This window comes from Cavia porcellus, unplaced genomic scaffold, assembly GCF_034190915.1.
Source record: "Cavia porcellus strain 051 isolate PalLab524CR breed Dunkin Hartley unplaced genomic scaffold, mCavPor4.1 scaffold_6, whole genome shotgun sequence".
Lineage (NCBI taxonomy): Eukaryota > Metazoa > Chordata > Mammalia > Rodentia > Caviidae > Cavia > Cavia porcellus.
Genome location: NW_026947489.1, coordinates 72,616,074 through 72,641,671, shown reverse-complemented (window position 1 = coordinate 72,641,671; position 25,598 = coordinate 72,616,074). Strand labels below are relative to the sequence as shown.

The window sequence follows — 25,598 nt, the reverse complement described above, 5'->3', positions numbered from 1 at the left end:
CTGCTTTTCTGTTCTTGCCATTCCATCAGCTTACAGTGTTAGGAGACTAGCAGAAGGTGATTCTACCACAGTCTATAGAAAGATCAATAGGGGAAAGTGACTGTCATAGTTACTTTCCTTGTTTCTGGGGAAAATGACCAACATCTACCGCTTGAAGAAGGACTTGACACTTTGGAAGTTTCAGACCTTGCATGGCACTCAGAATGGTGCAAGAGATTGGGTGGAGAAAAGATGCTCTTATAATGATGACCAGGAATCAAAGAGCCGAGAATGAAGCTGTGAAGGAACATGAACCTTTTCAATTCACTCCCAACTGACCTTTCTCTTGTTACCAGACACCACCACCTAACAGCACATTTGCAATAATGCAGTCACCTTCCAAACTCATGAGACTTTGAGAGCAATTTTGGATCTAAACCAACAACATTCTGCGTGGCCCACTTATGAAAATCTCTTCAAACAAAATGTGTTTAGTCCATCTTTAAGAATTTCCAGAGTCCTAAAAGTTTCAGCACTATGAAAGGTACAAGTCCAAAGTCTCCTCTGAGACACAAGGCAAACTCCAAGGTTTGAGCACTTAAAAAAACAAAAGAAATTAAAGCTACTGAGATGTAATGCCATGGGGTAAACCCATTTGAAGAGGGGAGAACTGAGAGAGAGGGAGAAATCAAACAACTTCACAGTGACTTTTACTTGAAAGCGAGACCAAAGGCCCGTAGTGCAGAATCACATTGCATAGTTTCATGGCCATCACATAGGACAAGATTTGGTGAAATTCAAGCATCCAGTGTTTTGGATAGCCCTGACCCTACTGCATCATCTGCTACGTTTCCTCTAGTAGGCTGACTTTGATCACTCTGTGCACTTTGCTCAGTAGATGTTCCACATTTCTCATATGTCGTGGGCTCTCCACTGTACTTTTGGCTTCATTTTCACAAGTTCACACTATGCCTTCTCAGAGGCAGTGACTGGCCTGCCAAGTCTTCTTAAATCTGAGTAAAAGCCTCCCTGTTCTCACAACTCTTGCATTTTTGGATAGCTGTAAAATCAGTACCATATACAAAATGTGAAGATCTCTTTGCAGCTCAAACTTTGCAGCTAACCCCATCAATGGTGGGTGCAGGAGGCTCCAAGTGCCTGGATGTCTGAACACTGAGAAGCAACTCTCAGAAAACCAATTGCATAGGATGCTATTTTTGAGCAGGATGCATTGGGGCTTGTTTCTCCAAACTGTGTTTCACTTTTGCAGGATGAAGGGAAGTGTCTTTCTGTTTCCAGAATGCCCTAAGAGCATCTTTCTTTTTTTACTAAGTCAAAAGTACTTGGCTCATTTTTTAAAAATATTTTCAGCAACAATTGCTCTTTGACAGGAACATTACATACCTGGATTTCTAGTAGATTCATTTCTGGTAAACCTCAAGACTTTTAAGATAAACCAACTGAGTCATTTGCTTTTGATTCTTAATAAAGAACAACCTGACAGCCCCTATTGTAACCTGAATTGCTTTGAAATTTTTTGCCAGATTAACTAATTTGCCTCCCTTAATCTCAGTCTTCTGAAAAGTCTAAGGACATGTGCAAAATGGAGACAAATTTTCTGCTAAAGTGGAACAAACTTGACCTTCAGTCCAACTGCCAATGGAATCCTTGTTCCCAACTGAAAATACCCAAGCCTGTGCTTTTCCATTTACTTTTTATCAGCATACCAATCATCTGATCTGTGACCAGAATGTCATATCAAGCTTGACTCACAGCATTACAGGACTGTTTCTCTGCCATCTTCAAACCTTTCCAAAGTCATTCCATGAACCAGTTCCAAAGAGTTCTAAACTGCAGGGTTAGGGAATCACATCAATTACCTCATCTCTTTGATAGAAAAATATGTCTTAATTATTTTCCTTTCAATGAGACAAACACTTAACATCTGTAACTTGAAGGAAGAGAGCTTTCATAGGCTCATTTTATAGAAGCTTTGGTCCTTTCATGACTGGCATAAGTTGGAAAAGCCTGCAGAAAGGAAAGATAATCATGTCATGGCAGGAAGGAAGCAGACTATGTCAAGGGAGGAAACAGGAAGAGAGATAAACCTTTTCATATCATGCCCAGAGTGACTTTCCTCTATCAATCTGACCCCAAAAATCTCAGTAGGCCAGCTATAATGCCCCATAATTCAGTCATCTTCCAAAAACATGAGACATTTAAGGACAATTTTTGATTACAAGAGTGACCAAATCATCTTAGATAGTCCAATGTCTTTCAAGTTTTAGGGCAGAAATTCTTGCATCTTGGAATGCTCTTATTCCTGCGGCAGCTGTAAAGGTGGTCACCCTAGCAAGAAGATATGATGTAGAGGCACAGAACCTTCCAGAATTGACCCAAAATTAGCATGACAGAAAATCTATAAAACCAACACACCTTGTTGAAGTGTCAGAATCTGACTTTAGTGTTGTTCCTGCTGTGTGTCTGGAGCAAGCACTCTTATCCAACCCCAGAGTTTCAGGTCTCCACCTGTTTTGCTGAGAACCATGTAGTACTATGGAGGTCCATGTGAGGTGTTCTATCTTGTGCTACTGAAGGCAGTACCAAAAGGTACCACATCTTAGAGAAGCAATTTGAAAGGGTTTAAAAGGTTATAATTTTTCACATTGTTTTCTCATTCCTTGGTACTTGATGGCCCCAATGTAATAATCCTAGAGAAGTGGAAAGCTGTCTACAGAAATAGTGCATTTCAGCAATATTATCATGGTGAAAAATTGGCAGTAAACACCATTGAAATGGTGGCGGATGCTAAATACAGAATGCTACACACACTACCACAGATTGCATGCCACAGTCATGAGAATAATCAGATACTTACTGATAGGATTATTTCCAGAAGGTGAAAAATATTCCCAAAAGATGAGGAGTATAAATCAAAAGAGGCCTTTATTCTGAGAACATGGAGAGAGAGGACAGGCATGCCGGCCACTGAAATCTGGCGATCTCTCTCACACGGACATGTGGCATTGGGGAATATGAGTAGCCTAAGCTTAGGGCAGTGCCCTAAGGCCATTAGAGATGCACAGGTATTTCATTGGCACACGTTTGGCACCAGGGGCAGATTCTGAAGGGTGGGGGGCATATAGGGTTACAGGTAAATCTCTAGGGGTGGGGGAGACAGGAGCTCCCTAATTCTGGCTGAGGCTTTTTCTGGCTACAGTGTCCAGTCTGGGTCAACAACCCTTTCATATCCCATCATATGATTATTATGAAAAGGGGTGAAGATTTCTCTCTTTAACTACTTCCTGCTGGCAGGGGGCACTGTACTGGAGCCTAGGGGAGTTGACAGGATGACGGTTGATGCCCAGGTAGACGCTGACGCCAGGTGTTTTAGCCAGGACAACTTCACTGGTGAATGTACGTATGTCAGACTGGAAAAACAAAGAGACATGATGTTATTAGGATACATGGCACTGTCATATTTAAGGAACCAGGTGAGGTAGAAAGGATTTAGACATGTTATTTTATTAGGATGACGTTGAGGTAGGATCATTATCATGGTGAGGTAGAATTCTGAAAAATAAGTGTGAGGTTAGAAGGAGTGAAATTATGAGAGGTGATTACTCCCCCATCTGAAAGCATAAAACTTAGGAGGGTAGGTGTGTAAAACTTGTCTCTGGTCTAGGGTTGAGCTGGAAAAAATAGGGGGAGTAGGGGAGACGGTGGCTGTACCAGTATAGGGAAGGTAAGGGCTTAGGCTTTCAGGGATGTCACCTTTAACCAGACAGCAGAGGATAGAAAGAACCATGACAGTTATCACATAGAACATTATGAAGATGATTTTACGCATGATGTGGGAGTCTCTAGGAAAGACTGTCAAGAGTCCTGCTGTAAAAATGATCATTAATAGAATGTAAGAGATTAGGAACCAAATTGGATAACAAAACATGACTCAGCCTGTTAACTGTGGCTGTGAGGCCTTCGTAAAATGGAGACGGGTGGGTGACAGAAGATGAAATGACCACTCAGAGTGATCAGATTTAGGGCTGGGAGGGCACCTCTTAGCCTGAGTGATGTGAAACCAGGATGGGAGTCCAGCAACTTTGACCACTGTAGGGGTAGCCAAGTAGACCAGGTAAGGGCCACTCCACCGTGGTTGTAGTCATGTGGATTTAGAACATTTGAGATAAATTAGATCTCCTGGGGACATGGGAGGATCTGGTTTGGCTCTCCAGAGGGTTGTGGAAGGCAGAGATGTCACAACAGGTGTTGGAGGAAGGAGAGGACTGGGACATAGTCAGCCAGGGGAGGGAGATTTTGGGGAGCAGGAAGATTGTGAAGTAAGAATGGCCTGCCATACATAAGTTCAAAAGGACTTAAGAAAGTAGGAGCCCGGGAAGTGCCCTGAGCTTGGCTAAGGCTAAGGGCAAAAGTTGAGGCCAAGGTTGGTGTAGTTCTAAAGTGAGTTTTGTAAGGTGTGTCTTTATGAGGCCATTTGCCTTTTCTACTTTTCCTGAGGATTGCAGATGGTATGGGATGTGTAGGTGCCAGGTGATGTGCAAGCTTGAGGATACCTGTTGAGTGATCTGAGAAATAAAGGCGGGACTATTATCTGACTGAATATTCTGAGGTAGACCAAACCTTGGAATGATTTCTTGTAATATGATTTTGGTAACTACATCAGCAGTTTCCCTGGTTGTGGGAAAGGCTTCTATCCATCCTGAAAAGGTACAAACAAAGGTGAGAAGATATTTGAGAGTCTTGTGGCAGGGCATGTGTGTAAAATCTACCTGGCAGTCCTGACCAGGGGTGTGTCCCCGAAACTGATGGATAGGAAAGGAAGGGGGTGCCATGCATCCCTGAGGAGAGGTCCTGGTACAGAGATCACAGGTGTGAGTAATGTTAAGAATCATAGCTTTTAGAGAAGGGTATGTGACTATTGGGGCTAAGAGTTTGTATAGGGCCTGTGATCCTATATGAAAACAGTTGTGTAAGTCAGTGATGATGTCTGAGGCCTGTTGATGTGGGAGAACAAGTTTAGACCCCTGAAAAATCCATCCCTGAGTGTTTTGTGTGTAACCTGGTTTATGAAGTAGCTGTAACTATGCTGGTGAATAATTGGGCTGAGGTAGACTGTTTGGGACTAACGGGAGAAGATGAGAAGGACAGGGCCTTTGTGCAGCTAACTTGGCTTGTGAGTCTGCAAAGGCATTGCCTTGAGCAATAGCATCTGTAGAGTTTTGGTGTCCTCTGCAATGATAACTGCTGCCTGCTTTGGAAGTTGGGCTGCGTCTAGAAGCTTAAGGATAAGGGGAGCATTAATGGGGTTCCCTGAGTGGAAATAAAACCCTGTTCTTGCCAGATAGAGGCATGAGAGTGTAAAATGCTAAATGTATACTTTGAGTCAGTGTATATATTTATAATCTTGTCTTTTGCTAGTGTAAGGGCCCTTGTAAGGGCAATAAGTTCTGCCCTCTGGGAAGAGGCCCCAGGTGGCAGTGGATTTGCCTCTATAACTTTTGACTGGTTAACTATTGCATATCCTGCCTTCTTTTGATTGTGTTTGTTGAACTGCCATCTATGAACCATGTGTGAAAGGCCAAGGAGAGAGGTGTGCTACTGATGTGAGGGAAAGGAGTGGGAGTCATCCGTAAAAACTCTACGCAGTCATAGTGAGGATGGCCCTCTGAGGTGGGAAGTAAGGTGGCTATATTAAGAGGACCACTAGTTGCAATAGAGATGCAAGGGTCTTGAGAGAGAGCTAAATGTACCTGTTGAAGGTTAGAAGGGGTCATTAGGGCAGGGAGTACCTTATGTGAGATAAGGTCATGGAGGTGATGAGGTGAGTGTACTGTAATAGATTGTCCTAATGTAAACTTTTTAGCTTCCTGTGTCAGGAGGGCTGCAGCTGCAAGAGCTTGGAGACAAGGAGCCCATCCTTTTACTGTGTGATATAACTGTTTTGACAAGTAGGCTACTGCTTGAAAAGAAGGTCCTTTTTTGTGTCCTAGTACATCTATAGTGCTGTGGCCCTGACAAGTAGTGTATAGGATGAAAGGTTGGGTGGGATCAGGAAGGGTAAGAGCTGGAGCTTTTAGGAGAGCCTCTTCTAATTTTTAAAAGGAGGCATGTATGGGCATAGTAAGGTACAGGGGTTCTGACAAGGGACCCTTAGTGGCCTTGTAGAGGGGTTAAGCTAGGGCTGCAAAGTTAGGAATCCAGAGATGAAAGAAATTAGCTAAACCTAAGAAAGATGTAACCTGCCGTTTAGTTGTGGGCACTCGGAGATCATGAAGAATTGCCTTACGATCTGAGGTGATGGAGCAAGTGGTGGGGTGAGAGCGAGACCTAGATATTTGACTTTTGGGGAGGCTATCTGGGCTTTGGCAGGAGACACCCTGTATCCATGACTTAGCATGGAAATTAAGAAGACTGGCTGATTGGTGTATGGCTAACATATGGGATAGAGAACATAATAAGAGGTCGTCTATGTATTGAAGAAGAACACTAGGTTTGAGATCAAGTTCTGTGAGGTCGGTAGCGAGAGCCTGACGAAAGAAGTGGGGACTATCCCTGAACCCCTGGGGGAGCACTGTCCAAGTAAGTTGTTGATACCTGAAAGTGTCTGCATCAGTCCATATAAACGCAAAGAGGTTCTGGCAATCAGGGTATAGGGGGATAGTGAAGAAGGCATCTTTAAGATCTATAACTGTAAAGTGAGTAGTGGAGGGAGGGATATGAGAGAGCATGGTATAAGGGTTTGGTACCACTGGGTAAGTTGGGGTAACAGCACTGTTAATTACCCTAAGGTCCTGTACCAGGCGATAGGACCCATCAGTCTTGAGTACTGGGAGAATGGGAGTATTGTGGGGTGAGTGGGTAGGTTTAAGAAAACCATTGTCTAAAAGCCACTTAATTATGGGTTTAAGTCTCCTTAAATGTTGGGGAGCTATGGGGTATTGGTGAACACAGGGAAAAATTGAAGGATCCTTGAGACAGATTAAAACAGGTGTGGCATGTGTAGCCAGAGTGGGATTGGATGTGTCCCAAACCATGGGGTCAACCAGAGGAGGAGGAAGAGGGGGGAATGGCTTTGCCATGCATTGTGAGGCTGTTTGGAGGATTAGGGCTGTGAGGACAGAGAAAGTGAAGGAAAAATTAAGCTTTTGAAGAAGGTCTCTACCTAAAAGTGGTGTGGGACATGTTGGGATTACTAGGAAGCTATGGGTAAAGAAAAGAGTCTGGAATCTGCATGGACAGGCCCAGTCTGCAAAGGTTGATTTGGCTGGCCATCAATGCCCACAACAGAAATCAGAGACTTAGTACAGGGTCCTGAAAATTCCGGAAGTACACTATAAGTCGCCCCCATATCCACAAGAAGAGATATTATTTTGCCTGAGACTTCCAGTGAGACTCGGAGCTCTGTCAAGGTGACTGGAGTGGGGGTTATGAGTCCCAAGCCTCATCAATCTTCCGCAGCAAGTCTGAGCAGGTCAGTCAGTGATGAATCTGGCATTGACAAAGTCTCCTGTGAGGGCAAGGGATTAGAGGATGGCCTAGTCACTCACTGGTGCTTAGGACAGTCACTTTTCCAATGCCCTTTATCTTTGCAGTATGGGCAGGGCTCAGGAGGAATGCCAGGGTTAGGGCAGTCTCTTGCCCAGTGTCCATGTTTGCTGCATTTGAATCATAGTCTGGGTGGGACTTGGGCAACTACACCTTGTTGTGTATTTTTTGTCTTGGGAGCTCTGAGTGCCACTGCTAAGAGGTCAGACTGATATTTAGAAAACTTTAATTTTTGAGCTTGCTTTTCCTCTTTCTGAAGCTTCTCTCTATTGTTGAAGATATGGAAGGCTAATTTAAGTAGATCTCCTTGTGAAGTTTAAGGGCCATGTTCAACCTTTTGTAATTTTGCATGAATATCAGGAGCAGACTGTGAAATAAAATAGGAGTTAACAACAATCATCCCTTCATGGGAGTATGGATTTACATTGGTATATTTAATTAAGGTTTCCCAAAGCCGATTTAGAAACACAGCCAGGTTTTCATTAGCCTCCTGGACCTGTTCTAAAAGCTTGTTATAATTAGTGTGTTTGTGAGCGATCTTATTAAGATCCACAATCAGACACTCAATCATCTTACGTAATTTTGTTGAACCTTGTCCATTTTGATAGTTCCAGTTAGGGTCTTTCTCTGGCACAGCTACAGGCCCAGGGTCATTGTCAGTAGTATTTGCCCTGTGCCTGCGGTCAGCTTCTTCTTAGGCTGCTTGCCACAGCTGATTTCAGTCTTGCAAGCTAAGGATGGTATTTAAAATCACATAAACATCTTTAAAATGTAAATCATAACAACTGGTGATAAATTCAAATTGCCTGATATAATTCTGTGGGTCAACAGAGAAGCTGCCTAATTTATGGGTAATCTGAGACAGATCAGAAAGAGAAAATGTCACATGTATAGTAACAAGTCCTTCGGGGCCAGCTTGCTCCTGAAGTGGCAGCAGAGCCTGAGGAGAAGAATGTGGAGGAAAGTGCCATTGGGCAGCTATCTGCCCGGTAGATGCGTGTGAGTAATTATCTGAAGAGTGGCTATAGAGCGGCTATCACACACCCTGGGACAAGGAAACACAGGCAGTTGGCATTGCACTGCATGCCTTGAAACGAGAGGATTGTTGTGGGCTGTCACCATGTGGACCGCAAGGTGGCTGTTTCTGTTCACAAGAGGAGCCACAAGAGGGCGTCCATTGACTGCGAGACCAGAATGAACATGGCGGCACCCTGTCACCATGGTAACCGAAGGAATATGGCGGCACCCTACGTGACCCCTCTGAGCATGGCCGTTCTCCATAGCAGCTATCTGAACATGGTGGAGCTCCGTCGCCATGTGACCCGCCTGAGCTGCTGGAACATGATGGTGCTGCATTGCCGCCGCAGCTGCCTGAACATGGGGAGCATGGCAGCTGTTTATGGTGCAAGCTAGAAAAATCACACTGCTTGCCGGAAGGGCACAATGAACATGACCTAGTGTGGTAGGCGGGCAGTGAGAAGGTATCAGAGGGCAGAGCAGAGCCACTGGGAGAGACCTGTCTCTCGGAAGGCAGAGGGAGAGAGGGTCGCACAGTGAGAGGTAATTTTGGTGCAGAGGGAACAGAAGTGGGGAGAGGGGGCTCCAGTGGCGAGAGAGATAAGGGTGAAGAATTAATTTGGGGGTACGGTGGAGCTCAAGGATAAATCGATGGAACATCCTCAAGCATATCTTGGGGACAGGATGAAACAGGTTGGGTCACAGGAGAGCTAGCTAGGAGTATTTGAGTGGGATTACAAGACTTAATGAGAGACGGACGCATTCTCAGAACCAAAAACACTTCTATGTACGGGAGCTCTATCACTCTGTCACTGGCTTGACAGAAATCATGCAGTGTTTGTAGAATGGAAACATCAAATGTCCCTTCCCTAGGCCAGTGCTTGCCGAGGAGTGGGTACGTAGGCCAAACTTCCTGGCAGTAAAAAGTTAATCATTTAGTTTTTATGGTACTTTTAATTTTTAATGTACGTAAATTGGAAATTAAGCATTGTAATGGCATTTTTTGGGAGTTAGGAAGTAAATTTCCCATTGTTGATTTAGGCAAGTAAAACCCGGTGGCCCAGAGAATAAGCCATCACTGATTCTATGGTGCCACATGGCAGGGCTAAGGTTCCAAAACTCGTAGATTCTAGTCATCACTGAGAAATGTACAAGTGGAGTTTGCGCAAGGTCAGTAGCAGCTTTGCCAGTGAAAGTGCGAGGCTTTTAAGGAAAGTGAGGTATTTTTCAATGTGGGCGGTCCAAAAATTTCTGCTTTGTACTATCAGAACCCAAAGAATGTGAGAAATTTTAGTGTGGACACAGGCTAGCTCAGAAAAAAAAAAAAAACACTCAGGGCTGTTCTAGGGACGTGAAAATGCTAGAGACCCACACAAACAGGGGAGACCAGTCCACTGGGGCCTGGCCCAGTGCCACGAGTCTTCCAGAGTGTGCTCACCTTAAATCAATCTGGTTGGTGGTGCGTGGAGGCAGCCGGTGAGAGGTGAAATGCATCTTGGCAGAAAGAAAAGTGCAGAATCAAGCCAGGATGTTACCGGTTCATGAATCAGCCAGGGACCCAACTGGGTGTGTATGTCCCAAGAGTCAATCGCCTGCTGATTGAGTCACATGGCACCAAATGATAGGATTATTTCCAGAAGATGAAAAACATTCCCAAAAGATGAGGAGTATAAATCAAAAGAGGCCTTTATTCTGGGAACACGGAGAAAGAGGACTGGCATGCCAGCCACTGAAATCTGGTGATCTCATGCAAACAGGTGGCGTGGGGGAATATAAGTAGCCTAAGCTTAGGGCAGTGCCCTAAGGCCATTAGAGATGCACAGGTATTTCATTGGCACACGTTTGGCACCAGGGGCAGATTCTGAAGGGTGGGGGGGGGTATAGGGTTACAGGTAAATCTCTAGGGGTAGGGGAGACAGGAGCTCCCTAATTCTGGCTGAGGCTTTTTCTGGCTACAGTGTCCGGTCTGGGTCAACAACCATTTCACTTACCACAATCTGAATGGATATAGAAAGAGAAGAGAAAATGTTATCTAAACTAGTATGGAAATGTGCAAATGTGTTGCTGCTGAGAATGACAGTACCAGAAAATGGAATAATAGGTATAATAGTCTGGTTTTCGATTACTACAACTGATGGGTGAAATGATCCTCATTTTTTCAGGTGGCATATACAATATTAACATAATTCCCTCCCTGAAAAAATGCAATTAATGTGAGAACACTTACGTAGTGGTCTTCATGGCCTGTGATAGGATTAATGCCACTCAGTAGTGTTCTGATCAATGCCCAGGCTACCTAACAGTCTTGCCTGGCAGATGGATGTCTTGCTTCCTAGAAACCAACTGCGTTGCAGTGGTTTCCCAGCAACACAGGAATGGAGCCAGGAGTCCTGGTGTCTTGGTGTCAGCATCCTTTCCACTACTAGCATTCATTCCTTAGCCCCTTTTTTGTGGCTTCAATGTCTCCTCTTGTAGCACTAATTGTAGACTACAATCAAAGAAACTAATTCTGATTTATATAGACCAAAGAGAAATATATTGAGATATTCTTGAGTAGTCACAGACATAACCCAAAGACGTGCAACAAATAAAGGAGAAAAAACAAGTCAGTAAAACAATGCTGGCACCACCAAGGACATAGCCATGTTCAAACCAAGAGGCAGAGAGACCCCTGATGCAGATGCTGCCACTGCCATGGGGACCACTGGACTCTGCAATGCCATGCTACTGCCAAGATTAACTCCAGTTGTCTCTTCATCTGAGGATCAGTCCCCTAGGATGAAGGGTAAAGTTAGTGGTACCTCTTAGCGAAATCTTGATTCCTCATATGTGTTATTGCTACCAGGAAGTAGCTCATCTTGAGAAGGAAGTTCAGTTTGTCTCCTGACAAGGGCCTGCAATGTTATAGGAAGGAATTATTCTCCAAATGAAGAATTTAAGTGCTACCAAACATTTAATCGGTGTATGCTTCCCTTCACTCCACTTCTTGTAGTTTTGCTCTACATGTTTATAGTCTAAATTACCTGCATCATTCAAAATGTCCTCAAATTTTCACTTTAAAATCAGGAAAAAAACAAAAGTGTCCACTATCACTCCTATTCAATACAGTTCTGGAAACGGTACTCAGAGCAATTAGATATGAGAAAGAATGAAAAGGAATAATGACAGGAAAGGAAGAATTTAAAGTGTCATTACTTGCATATGACATGATACTCTACATGGGAGATCCCAAAAACTCCACCAAAAGACAGATTCAGCAGCATAACTGGATACAAAGTCCACACTCAGAAATCAATAGTAATTCTGTACAAAAATCATGAATTCACAGAGAGATTTAGTAAAACACCACTCTTCACAACAAATGACTACTTCAAAAAGATGAATACTTAGGAATCAATCTAAAAAGGAAATAAAATAAGTCTACAGTGAAAACTATAGTACTCTAAAAAGATCAAAGAGGACATCAGAAAATGGAAAATTATCCCTTCCCTTTAGGTAGAACCAACATATTGAAAATGGCCATTGCTGTAGCGATTTAATGCAATTGCAATCAAAATACCAGCAGAATACCTAACAGAACTATATAAGACATTCCTAAAATTTATTTGGAAACAGAAGAGACCTAGAATACCAAAAACAATTGCATACAAAAAATGTGAGATAGTGAACGTTACAATTCCTGACTTGAATGTTTACTGCAAATTAACTGTGATAAAAACATGATTGTACGGGCAAAAAACAAATGAAAAAAGCAGAACAAAACAGAACAAAACATACCTGAGGACCAATGGAACAGATTAAAAGACCCAAAAACAATTCCAAACACACTAAAACACTTTATCTTTTACAACAGAGCCAAACATATTCACTGGAAGAAGTCTCTTTTAATAAATGGTGTTGGCAAACCTGGATTTCCACATGCCAAACACTAAAATTAGATCCAGATTTATCACCATGCACTAATCTAAAATTAAAATGGATCCAAGATCTAAATATTAAAACAGAAATATTAAATCAACTAGAATATAGAACTGTGGAAGATAGAATCTGTGCCATTAATGGACTGCAGCGGAAGCAAACCAGGAGCCTCACCAGGAGGTGACCCCACTTAGAAACCAGTGCTAAAATGAAGACAACCACACTCACGCCTAGCAAGTCAGTTCCATTTCCGTAACTGGGGGCACAGTGTCCTGATCCAGGCCTCACCAGAAAGTGATCACGGCCAGGAAATCGTATCATTTTCATTGTTTTGTTGGGTTCCGTTTTATTCTTTTTTGTTTTGTTTGACTATGTTGAATCTGATGACACAAGCAGCTATTTGAAAAATAACAAGTCATATTATGGTGGCCATTCTGGATTTACTGATAGCGTGTTTTGAAAGTCCTTATTGCATTCACTATTTTGGTTTTATTGTTTCTATTCTGTTGTTTTCTGTTCAATTTTTACTATGTCTGAAAGTATCTGAAGCTATTTGGAAGACAACAAAAGGCATTATGGTAACTGTTGTTGGTTTCATAAGGTTTTGAAGTCTTGTATCACTTATAATGGTTTATTTTGATTGGTTTTATTCTGTTTTATTTTCCTTGGCTTTATCCTCTTTAAAATAATATAAAAAATGAAGAAAGAGAATTGTGGAAGTCATAGGTGTAGGCAAGGACTTTATGAACAAAACTCCAAGCACACAGAAATTATCAGAAAGAATCAACAAGGGAGATCCCATCTCATTTAAAAATTTTGCATAGCAAAGAAACCACCAATAAACAGCATGGTGGTACATGGCTATAATCCCGGCACTTGGAAGCCTGAGGCAGGAGGATTGTTTTGAGTTTGAGACCAGCCTGGGCTACAAAGTGAGCTCAAGGCCAGCCTGAATTGCATATTAAGACCCTGTTTCAAAAAGACAATAAATGAATAAGTAAATTAATTAAAACTAGTTCTTTAAAAAAACAAAATCATCAATGAAGTGAAAAGACAATGCAAGGAGTGAGAAAAAATTTTACCAGCTATTCTTTAACAAAGGACTAATATCAGAAATATATAAAGAACTGAAAAAAAGTTAGCTCCAAATTGAAAGACCCAATCCAAAAATGAGCATCTAAGATAAATACACACTTCTCAGAATAAAAACTACAAATGGCAAATATGTGAAAAAATGTTCAACATCACTGGTCATTCAAGAGATGCAAATTAAAACACTGAAATTCCATCTTTCCATAGAAAGAATGACTATTATAAAGTAATCAACCAATATCAAATACTGGAGGGATTGTGGGGAAAAAGGAACCCTTCTCCACTATGGTGGAAGTGTAGACTAGTGCATTCACTGTGAAAATCAGTGTGAAAATTCCTTGAAAAACTAAAACTACAGGTTCTATTTGAAATAGTTACTTCTCTTCTGTATATCTTCCTGGAAGAACGGAAAGCATCATACCCTAGAGATATATATGCACCATGTTTGTAGTGTCTCAGGTTGTAATAGCTAAATTTGGAAGCAACCCAAATGCCCATAAACAGATGAGTGAATAAAAGATGTGTTTTTAATATATATATATATAATATATATTAAAATATATAATATATATAATAGTATATATATAATATATATATATATATATAATAGACTATTGCTCAACCATAAAGAAAGATAAAATTGAGACTTTAGAACTAAATGGATACGTCTTGAGACTATAATCATAAGTGAAATAAACCAGATTTACACGGCTAAATGCCACATTATGTCTCTACTGTGAGGAATTGAAAATGTAAATAAGAAATAAAATGTATAATAGATACTGTAAAATAGGAAAAAAAACTGTTCAAAAGGGATTAGAGAGGGGAAGAGAAAGAAAGGAAGGAAAAGAAAAATTAGAAAAGAAGGGTAAAATAAAAACAGAGCTTCATTAATGGAAAGGGGAAGAATATTTGAAGACAGGGAATAGGAATGGGGACAAAGAGAGCAATCAAGTTATATCATGTGCAGGTATGAATTCCTGTAATGACTGTAATCACTATGTGTACCTAGAGTGTACCAATAACCTTAACTAAACTGAACTAAAAATGTTCTCACAGGGAGAAAATAGCCAGCAGCAGCACAGCTAGCCATAGGTTCAGTATGTTTCCCAGCTTTAGGGCCGGGGCTAGATTTGGCCAAGTTTGGCACAAGGTTTAGGATTTGAGTGGTGCCCCTACCCTAGTGGGAGTAATGCCTACAGCCCCTGAAGAATATCCAGCCAACAGTATATGCGTTCTCATTCCCTGTTAAATGTCTTAGTCCATTGGACCCAATATAATAAAATACTGTATACTGAATAGTCTATAAATAGCAAATGTATTCCTTATTTTCCTTATGACTGGTCAAAGGTTAAGGTGAGACTACATTCACTGTATGGTAAGTATTCCCTTATCCCCAGATTTCACCTTACAGCTGTGCTCTGCCAGGGAAGAAGCAAGTTTTGGGGGTCAGTTTCATGAGTGCAGTAATGCTATTTATAAGGGTTCAGCCAAAGTGATTTATTACCTGTCAAAAAATTCCACCCATAATGATATCACTCAGAATGGGAAGATTTCAACATACAAATTTTGGGTGGACCCAAGCATTCAAATCATCACACTGGGTTCCACAGGGATATTTCTTAGCCTCATCCCTGAGATCCTACTACTCAATCCAAGCTTCACCCAGTGAAAACACTAAATCAATGCCTCTCAAATTTATTTTTTCACAGGAAAACATGTGAACAGATCTCTGTTCCAAGTGGCCCACTTTAAAGAGAAGGGGATGCTCCTAGAGAAGCCAACCAGTGTGGAGACTCATTGCACTGTCCTGGAAAACCCTAACTTCTCCCTTATGGGAGTTCTCCTAAAAGTAGTCCCTGCTGCCCAGCGCTTCATCCGCATCTACTCCACCACATTGCTCTATCATTGCATCCATGCTGAGGAAATCAAACTCCACCTCTACCTGATCCCCAGTGACTGCACCATTCAGCAGGTGAACACTAAGAACCAGAAAATCCAAAAGAACTCATCTCAAGAGGGAACTATCTCAAGAGATTCTCAACTGGAAATAAGGATGGGCCTCTTTAAACGGAAACCTTGGTGTTGATGAGGAATTGTGCCCTGTGGTCATCTAGAGACTGGCCCCTGTGACAACCCAAATCTCTCTTAAAGGCATTCACTGCTGCATCACTGGTCACTAGAAAAGCTTTTGCAGCCTCTTGCCAGTAGTTAAAAGCATGGAATGACAGCATACACCAAACTGTAGCTTTTCCTGATTACTTTTCCTTCTCTTGAAGAGATCCTATTCCCACCCCACACATAACAGGGTACAAGTGTGAGGGATCTTGTGTGGCAGAACATGAGGGGAGAGGGATGCAGGCCTCTTTACCCACACAGACACATCATCCAAACTTACTCAGATCTGATTCCCAAGGACAAAAGCTTCAAATAATCATTGTTCTCTATGTCCCTTAGGCCATAGATGATGAAGAAAAGAAGTTTCAATTTGTGCGAATACACAAGCCACCTCCTCTCAGCCCTCTTTACGTGGGAACCCGTTATACTGTGTCTGGTTCAGAGACACTGGAGATCATGCCCCAGGTGAGCAGCAGCATGTCTGCCTAGTCTCTTGGTCAGAAGTCGTGCGTAGAGAAAACTGGGGAAGGCCTCAGATAATTCCTAGGGACTGGATTAATTAGAGAAAGGAGAAAGCTACTGGGCTCTCAGGAATGATCAGGTGATCAGCAGTGATTCAAAGGTTAGAACAAAGGCAGTCAGGGAGAGGAAAAATCACACTGAGGATAGAGAGAATAATAGGATTTCATTTGAAAGAACTGGGAAGTGCTTGTTCTAAGGTTGTTGATATCTTCCTGTCAAATTGCATCAGCAACGTACTTGTAGTCAAACACACTGGATTCGTAACACATATTGCAGAATAGTCCACAAATGGGGAATCTTGGGTCATTGGAGGAAAAAGGTGTTGGAAAAACCACTGTAGAATTTGGGCCTATTTGGCAATGTCATGGAAGGTCTAAGAAAACAGAATTGCTCTAGAATGGGTATTTTCAGAATGTAGCACTAGCAGAGGAAAAAATATAATATCAAAGGAAAAAGAAGGAAAAAGAGAAAGGGAGGGAAAATAAAAAATATCTAAAATTGTATAAACACACTTAAGATAGCTAAGATGATTGTACTATAAATTCTATAAGTTCTTGGAATGAAACAATTAACAGTCATAGGTTTGGAACAATCTGGCAAGTTTGTATCTGGTGATCCGAGGAAGTCTTGAAGATCATTATGTAAAATAACAATCCTATCTATGCTCTTAACATCTTGTTTTGAAGGCCCATGTTATTGTTTTGGGCTCTTTGCTATTGTAATTTATTTTTTTGTGTGTGTTTCATGTTTACTAGTCATCAGCTTTGTTTTGTTTTGTTTTGTTTTTCCCTCTAATACATAAAGGATAAATATACTAATAGTGGCTTAAAGATGTCTAGAACTTTTCCTAAACAGTTTATGAGAATTTATTATATTATGTATGATGAAATGAACAGCTACTTTGAAGCAAAAGAGATATTATGGTAGCCATTAAGTCCAGTAATACTTTTATTCTTTGTTTACAGTGATTTTAGTCTGTTTTGTATTATTTAATTTCAACATACATGAAGGTATGGGCAGCTATTTTGAAGAGAACAAGAGACATTATGGCAGCCATTGTTGATTTTCCTATTATCTGATTTCGAAGGCCTTTAACACATTACTCTGTTTTGATGTTTTATACTGTTCTGTTTTGTATGAATTCTTTGTGAGTAAAGATATAGACAACTACTTAGAAGAAACTAATTAGAAGAGACATTATGGTAGCCAGTGTAGATCTCTTGTTGTCTTGCTTTGAAATCTGTGTCACTTACATTGTTTTCTTCTGATCTGCTTTGTTCTGTTTTGTTATGTTTACTTTTACCCTCTTTAAAAAAAAAGCAGATCGTGGTGGGACATGCCTATAATCCCAGCACCCAGAAGGCTAAGTTAGGAGGATTGTTGCAAGTTTGAGACCACTTTGGGCTACAAAGTGAGCTCATGGCCAATGTGAACTGCATAATGAGACCCTGTCTTAAAAAGATAAAAAAAAAAAAGAGAGAGAGAGAGAAAGGAAAAGAAAAGAATGCAGCAATAGCAAAGCATGGTGGAACACACCTGCATCCCAACATTTAGGAGATTGAAGCAAGAGGATCATGAAGAGTTCAAGATTAGCCTGAGCCACTTAGTGAGCTCAAGGCTTGCATGAATTACATACTGAAACTTATCTCAAAAAAAAAAAAAAGAAAAAGAAGAAGAAGAAGAAGAAGAAGATGAAGAAGAAGCAGAAGAAGAAGAAGAAGAAGAAGAAGAAGAAGAAGAAGAAGAAGGAGAAAGAAGAAGAAGGAGAAAGAAGAAGAGGAGAAAGGGAAGGAGAAGGAGAAAGAAAAGGAGAAGGAGAAGAAGAAGAAGAAAAGAAGAGGAAGAGGAAGAAAGACTTCAAAGAGGTAAATAGAAACAATTCTATGATTGTTTGGAAACTTGGAAAATCGGATCTCTACAGAGAGCAGATTAAACCAAGCATATAGCTGAACTTTCCAAGATACAGTACTCACTCATTTAGAGTGAGGTAATGGGATATATTTGACTCTTTACCAGATGCTAAAGAACATGTCTTACCTATAAAACATGATCAGTTCGTACTGAGACTGGTATCTAGCTGTGACCTTGAGAGTCATTTCTTGATACAGGAGCACACTTGGGCCCTTTTTAGTGTCTTCTTCTTTTGACAGAGTTAGATAGACTGAGGCATTGATAATCTGTGATATCTGAATGTCATCATCACCCATATTTGCTACTTCAGATTAGAGAAATAGGCACTCTATAGCTCTGCACATTTGAATAAGGTTAGAAGAGTGTGAGGTGCATGCTTTGAGTCATATGTATGACGATGCTTGTATAGCATCATGTAAGACCCAGAACAGGATGCATTAGTCAACAGTAACACAGAAAACTATGATAGCTGGCAGGACAAGCCTCAAAACAGAAGGCCAGATTAGGGCATGCAGAATTTAACTGGTATTTTTAAAGACAAAATGATAATCTACTTTTCTCCCTTTCTAAAGTCAAAAATTGTCACATTTTCACCAAGTAAAAACCACAAGGGAAAATATTTGCTATAGTGAAAATTTTCCTGCATCAAAATTTTATTTTTATATGCAAGGAAGGTAAAGGATGATAGATGCAACAATCAGGGGAAGAGCTACAATGTGGGAAACTGTGCAAGGGTTTTTTTTTTTTTCTTAAGTCATAGGAGGAAAACAAACAAAGTCAAAGCAAACAAAGTAAAGATAAAAGACTTCATATTTGTGTTTCAGAGAATGTCAAAGAAGAAAGGTAGATAAAATTTCATATGAAAGTAACAGGGTGAAAAAGCTTAGTGAAAAGTCAGAAAAGCAACTTGTTGTGATGTCTTAGACAGACACTACCAACCTCTGAAGTGTTCCTCATGAACTTATTTAAAGTTTCTGGACAGACCATATGTCCCGTAATTAACAACAAGTAATATTCATTTCTTCCATTCTGTAGTAACATGTTTCTGATGATAAACACTTTTGCATTTTTCTGCCATATCAATTGCTGTTTGGGGTGAAAGAGACAGACACTGTTGGATTACTCAACAAATATTAACCCAATATTGGGTATATGCTTTAGTATAGTTAGTTCAGTGGATCTCACAGACAAATTGTTTCTCAAGGGAATCTTCCTGGCAGATGAGAACTGTAGAAAGAAGTAAAGAAATAGAGAACAAGCACAATAATATTAATTACTGTGTGGAAACAGCACCATGAAACTGTCTCAGGATTCGTTAGAATGTATCATCAGACAAAATATGTCCAACAAGATGCCACCTGAGTTAAGACTTCAATGACAAAATTGCATGTGGCATGTGCAAGACAGAAGAATGTATATAGATTCATCAAGGTGCACACAAATTTGGCACCAGCAAATGATGGAAAGCAGGCCAGTATGACAGAGAGCAGTACATGCACCTAAAGGTGAGATCAAAGCAGCATCAGTCTGCCTGTGCCCACAGTCAGCTTGGCCTTGATGTGGAGTTTGGAATTTTTCCAAGCCAATGAGAAGCCCTTGGAGTTTCTGACATGTGGAGATACAATTCATAACACACTTTCATAAAGATGTGATGATAAGCAGGCAAGAGTGAAAGCAGAGAGATAAATCAAAGAGTATTGCAATGTCACAGATGAAAGTTCATGATGATGTGACTAAGAGTAGCAACAGAGATGGAGAAAAACTGATGGATTCACAACAACTGAAAGAAGGCAATTAGCAAAACCAACAGGAGTATTAGTCTGTATAACATGTCATGAAATCTACTTTGAGGTAGAGACACCAGCACTTGCTAAATTGGTTGTACAGGTGGAGAGAAAGGCGGAGATAACATAATACCTAAATTTGGAAACTTACTGCTCCATAGATAGTATTGTTACTTACTGAAATTGAAGAAAATGGAGATAAACATGTTTGGAGAGAGGTCTGCTTTAGATTTTATTTGGGAAAAGAGATGAATGTAAATTTTCTGTCCATTAGAAAAATGTATTGAAGTTAGAAACCACAAATTGGGTTAAAAAAAAAAAAGAGAACTTCAAGCTAAGCAGTTGGAAGACAGGCGATATAGGTGAAAATGGAAAGAAAAATGCTGCCTTAAGATATGTGAACAACACTTTTAATAAGAGCCCTGACTCATCTGTGGGGCACTCACTGTGTCCTTATACTTCTGAGTTTTTATTTGTGATGTGAAGTTTGTGACTGATGTCAATGAAGAAGAGGATCACTGCCCAAATAAGGTTAAGAAAGGCAAGAATTTATTGGGGGTGGAAGGTGCATCAAGAAGGTCTCAAGTTACTAGAAACAGAGCTTGCTTTTTCTATTCAGGAACTAGAGCTCTGCTATCAAAGACCAGGAGAACATCAGCACTTCTGTGAGATCTATGTTGGCTCCTTGGGGTCAGGAATCCGGCTGGAAATGAGAAACAAGCAAGAAGGGACAGTTGTATGGGAGGCCTTGTTAAAACCAGGTAAAACCAGGACAAGTCTGGAACTTGGAAAATGAAAGTGTATGTGCAAGTGTCTGTGTAAATGGGTTGTGACAATTTAGTAATGAAAACAAAAACCGTAGACAACATATATGGATTTTTCAAATTATTTAACAGCTGATATGATCAGAGATTAAACTCGTTATGTAGATTCTAAGCCCCATTTCTTCTCCTATGCAATGTGGTATCTCAACACTATCCTTCAGTTAACATATTTTTTTAATATAGAAGCTCATTGGCACAGTGTCTCATGATTTGAGTATGAAATGAAAGAGAAAGTACTACAGGCTTGTATGTATAATGGATTAGACTAGTTTGGCCAACATCATATATTCACTCTTGTATCAGTTATTATTTTCAAGATATACAACAGTAAAACAATAAAATTTCGGGAGTAGAAATACTTTATCCTTTCTAAGTCCAATATCAAAGCATCCCAAAAACAAAATTCCCTGGTCAGTCCCCTAGTAGAGTCAACCAGCCTACTCAGTGATTAGATTGTAAGAACTTCAGCTTCTTAGTTTCGACAGCTTTTACCATTTGATCAAAGGTGGATGAGCTCTCCTTAGCCTTGGCTTGGGAGCAACCACAGAAAATGAACTGACCAGGCCACCATCAGACTTGGGGTTGAAATCCACTCCAGCATTAGGTGGTGTTCTAGGAAAATTACTGTTCTTCTTTAGGACTGGGGTTCCTCATCTGAAAGACTGGGTTCATAATAGGGGGATAATTATTGGGATTGTTATATAAAATGATGTCTGCAAATGCTTCATGCAACGATTCTTGATAAATAGTACCAAAAATATTCATTTTCCTTGTGTGAAGCCACCCTACAAATCCTATCCATCGTAGTTCCACCTCTTAAAGTCTATGAAAGTCTCATTTTTCCCCCTTCATTTACTGCAACACTTGGATCATGGCTTCCCTTATGTCTCTCCTGCTGCAAATCAAACATCCCCAGTTCTTTCATTTCTCCTCATATTTGGTTTTTTACAATTTCATGGCCAGTTACCTTCTTTAGCAGATGTTCCAGTCTATGCCTGAATTGGTATTCTCCCCAAATCCTTTTAGTAAAATGAAACATGAGGAACACTGCTCTCTTCATGTATCTGTGGTGACAGTAATATCTTCTGAATACTTTTGCCTTCTCTACATAACAGTATGAGGTCATAGTGAACTTAAAGTCTGCTCACAGTCTCAGTCCTTGTTCAAATGAGATGCTGAGAACCCTCCTCTGCTATGTAAATAGTTGTTTAAAACCCTTCATTTGTTGTTGCTGTTCTCATCACTGCTGATTCACTCATTATTCAATCATTTAAAAAGTTATCATTTCTTTTTAAATTCACTCATTATCCCCACATGCTAACATTTGTTTGATCATGATTCTGACATTCAAATCCTTAATACAAATATTTGCTCTGTTAATGTGGAAGAACAGAAAAGGAGAAGGAAATCAGTTCTGCTCAGAATAAGATGTGGAACAGTTTCAGGTATTTGACAAGGCATTCAGTTATTTCTCCACCAATATTCAGTTAAAAAACAAGAAAGAAAAAAACACATGTCTCAGAAGTTGTGTGAGAAATTACTATGGGTTACTTTCATGTGTGCCCTCCCTTTATAAGTTTATGATGATAGGCTCTGTGCCTCAATTTTTCCCATATACAGGAGCAAGTCATTTGTCTAGATAAATTCTAAATGGTCTTTTAGTCCTAATTCCAGAGTCTGTCAGAATTTGCTGTTTGCATTCAGAACCAAGAAAATCAGAAGGGGTGGAATTTCAAGGTATGTCAGATATTCTCATAACCAGCACTCTCATTGATATCTTCATCTTTCCTTTCCTCCAGGAGACTTGAGACCTGCAGTCTCTCCATTCCCTCCACCTGTCACAGGTCAGTAACATTTGTCAGAGCACACAGGTGACAGTGGCATTCCTGGGGCATTCTGCCTGGTCCTGGAGGAAAGAAAAAACACAGGAAGCACTCTCATTGTAAACCTCAACAGAGGTCAGGCTGGAGGAGTTCTTGTAGAATTCCTCTTCATGATCTTTACATCCGCCCATGGGAACATAGTCCCCTATACATTGCCTCATGTCCCCATTATGCTCCCCCCATTCCCACTAAGAAAGTGTAAGACTATGTTGCCGTAAGTAAAGATATTGGTGCCTTTTGGTGGTTAAATGCTCTTCCAAAGAGAGAAGGGAATCAAAGATGCAGATGAGGTAACTGGAAAGACAGACATGTAAGGGATCAGAAGGAGGGCCCCTGATGAAACCTTTCTTTGCTCATTGCAGCCTCTGCACTGCCTCCAAATGCTCCAGCCTTTTTGCACTTTGTGGACCAGCATCGAGAGCAGCTGGTGTCCCGAGTGACTTTAGTGGACTCTGTCTTAGACAAGCTTCTGAGTGGACGCGTGCTGAGTGAAGAACAGTATGCAAGTGTGCGGGCTGAGGTCACCAAGCCAGACCAGATGCGGCAGCTGTTCAGCTTCAGCCCATCCTGGAATTCGGCCTGCAAAGACAAACTTTATGAAGCCCTTAAGGAGATCCATCCGCATCTGATCATGGAACTCTGGGAAGGGTGTAGCAATCAGTCAGGTGACTTAACATCTCAGTAGCTGAGGTCTGAGCATGTGCCTTTGGGCCCTGGTTGACTGCATGACTGCATGACTCTTCTGTGGGCCTCCATTTCGTCACCTACAAAAATTGCCATCTGAGTTGCCCACTACCTCTAACATTAGATATGCCTGTTCGTGACTATTCGCCCATGCCCAGGGATGCTTCACAAGCACCAAGCCAGAACCCTCCCCATCCCATGTGGATGCAGACAGGAGTAAGAGGAATATGAAGGTGTTCATCTGCATGGAGAGAATCTATTAACTAGTGATTTCTTACTGTTTATTTTTTGGAAATTCTGTATTACTTGTACCCTTTTACTGTTTTGTTTTTTTTTTTTCTTTAAATAAAATTTAAAAAACATATACAAGAGAAAAATATGAAATCAAACCTGGACTTGCCTGAAAACCTTAAGTGGAGCAGTATCACATGTATTCATTGAGGATTCTCTTTAGCACCATTAGTTATTCAAGGGATCATCTTCTGGTATCCCTACATCCACCATCCTGGTCAAAACAGAAGTGTATTAGTTACTTTTCTCTCATCTGGGACAAGTAACCTGACACTCAAAGTTCAAGAAGAACTGGTTGATTTAGCTCCCACGTTGTGGAGGTTTCAGTCCATAATCTGATGGCTCCAAGGTAGAGTAGCACATGGCAGAAAGGTCACCATTCAAGAACTAGAAGATAGCAAAAGAAACAAGAACAAAAAAGAGCAAGGAAACAAGCCTCTCTCTCTGCCTTATATTGTACCAAGCCTACCTATCCAATGGCAAGTTCCAGCACTCCAGTCTCAGCACTAGACCATGAGCCACTCACAAACTCTAGATTCATCCACCTCTGAAATCCCAACCCCCTTAGCACATGAGGCTTTAGGGGTACAGCTAAACACAAATCATAACAAATATGTTCCTATTACTTTAATATAGGCAGACACACACCTGTACATGTGCATGCTTGCATCTGATGCTACTATAGCCACAAGCTCAAAGATATTTGCTGAAAATCATGAATTCTTAAATGCCAATAGTCTTTAAAAGTTGTTGAAGTTGTCCCCCACCTCTATCCTCCCACACACTCACTCTTGTTTTTGATATGTGGTGCATCTACCACTCCATGCGCATAGTCATTCTCTTTCTTTAACACTTTTAATGTGAACTATTTTACTGGGAAACAAATTCCCCAGATTTCAGCCTCCAGTCTCTTTCTCATGTACCTATATGTTTGCTGCCAGAGTCCTACAGGATGGCCTTCCCATTGCCTCAAGTCATGACTCCCAGAGTCTCATTCTGCTCAGCACACTGGCTCTCGGCTTACAGCTAAGGAGTTCTGCACCTGGAAATCCTACACGAGTCCAAACATCTGGGAATTAATCCTGACACCTAAACAAAAACCACTCACTGTGCCATGCACTCAAGTCATACCTGCTGTGTACTGAGTCCTCCCTCATCCCATACTTGCTCTGAGGCTCATTGGCTCATCCTGAGGGTAATGTAATGTCACAAAGCTCCAATTTATCCTGGGTCATAGTGTTCAGTCTCCATGGGATCCTGGGATCTGGGTCATTCTACAGAAAGTCCAGAGCCCACCGATGAACTCCAGAGTATGAAAAAACAAAAGAGGGACACTGACACTCCCATGACCCAGGGGGGACAGAGAACATCTCTATGTCCCAGGCTTTCTAAATCCATTGCTTAGATCCACTCTTCAAAGTGGCCAGGAAGTGAGAATTTAACACAAGGATTCCAAAACAAGCTTTCTTCAAAGAACAGCTGGAGAGCTACAGTCCTACCTCCTATATCCTCTTCACGGTAGAACAACAAACACTTTGAATGGTGCAAGGAAGTGTCCCCAAATGCACAAAAACATTTCAACACAATAAAGTATCCCTGATGAACAGTAGTCCTTGCTTCAATTAAAATGGCAGTAAAAACTGAGGTACAAAGTTGTAAGTAAAATGGCGTTAATTGGAAAGTAACAGAAAAGGTGTAGGAAAAGTTGAGACATCAGCAGGATAAGTTAAGGGGCTTACTGAGATTTCTCATAAATCCTGATTCCAAAGTCTTAAAATCTTGCTAAAGAGCAATTCTAAAAAGGAGGAAGAATTGATAAACATGTCTTCTTCCTTGGTGCCAGGGCCCAAATTCACTCCTCTCATCCTCTAGTCAAGTACAGAAGACAAAGTGAGGAGAAAGATTATATTATAGAAAGCTCACTTAGTTTATAATACATACTCACACCTGGACACTCACACTCCCATCATGAATATATATTTTCTTATTTTCTAACCATATCAATACCT

General features: G+C 40.9%; 1 protein-coding gene across 1 annotated transcript in view; it reads left to right on the top strand.

The window, feature by feature from the left end:
* Nlrp1 (NLR family pyrin domain containing 1) overlaps positions 1-23,648 on the top strand; it is a 33,327-nt gene extending 9,679 nt beyond the window's left edge. Inside the window, exons 4-8 of the mRNA XM_013152006.2 lie at positions 15,285-15,547; positions 16,030-16,155; positions 20,527-20,668; positions 22,531-22,575; positions 22,977-23,648. Coding sequence (XP_013007460.2) covers positions 15,285-15,547; positions 16,030-16,155; positions 20,527-20,668; positions 22,531-22,575; positions 22,977-23,299 — 899 coding nt within the window. The 3' untranslated portion in view covers positions 23,300-23,648. The remainder of the gene's footprint in view (positions 1-15,284; positions 15,548-16,029; positions 16,156-20,526; positions 20,669-22,530; positions 22,576-22,976) is intronic.
* The last annotated feature ends 1,950 nt before the right edge of the window (positions 23,649-25,598 follow it).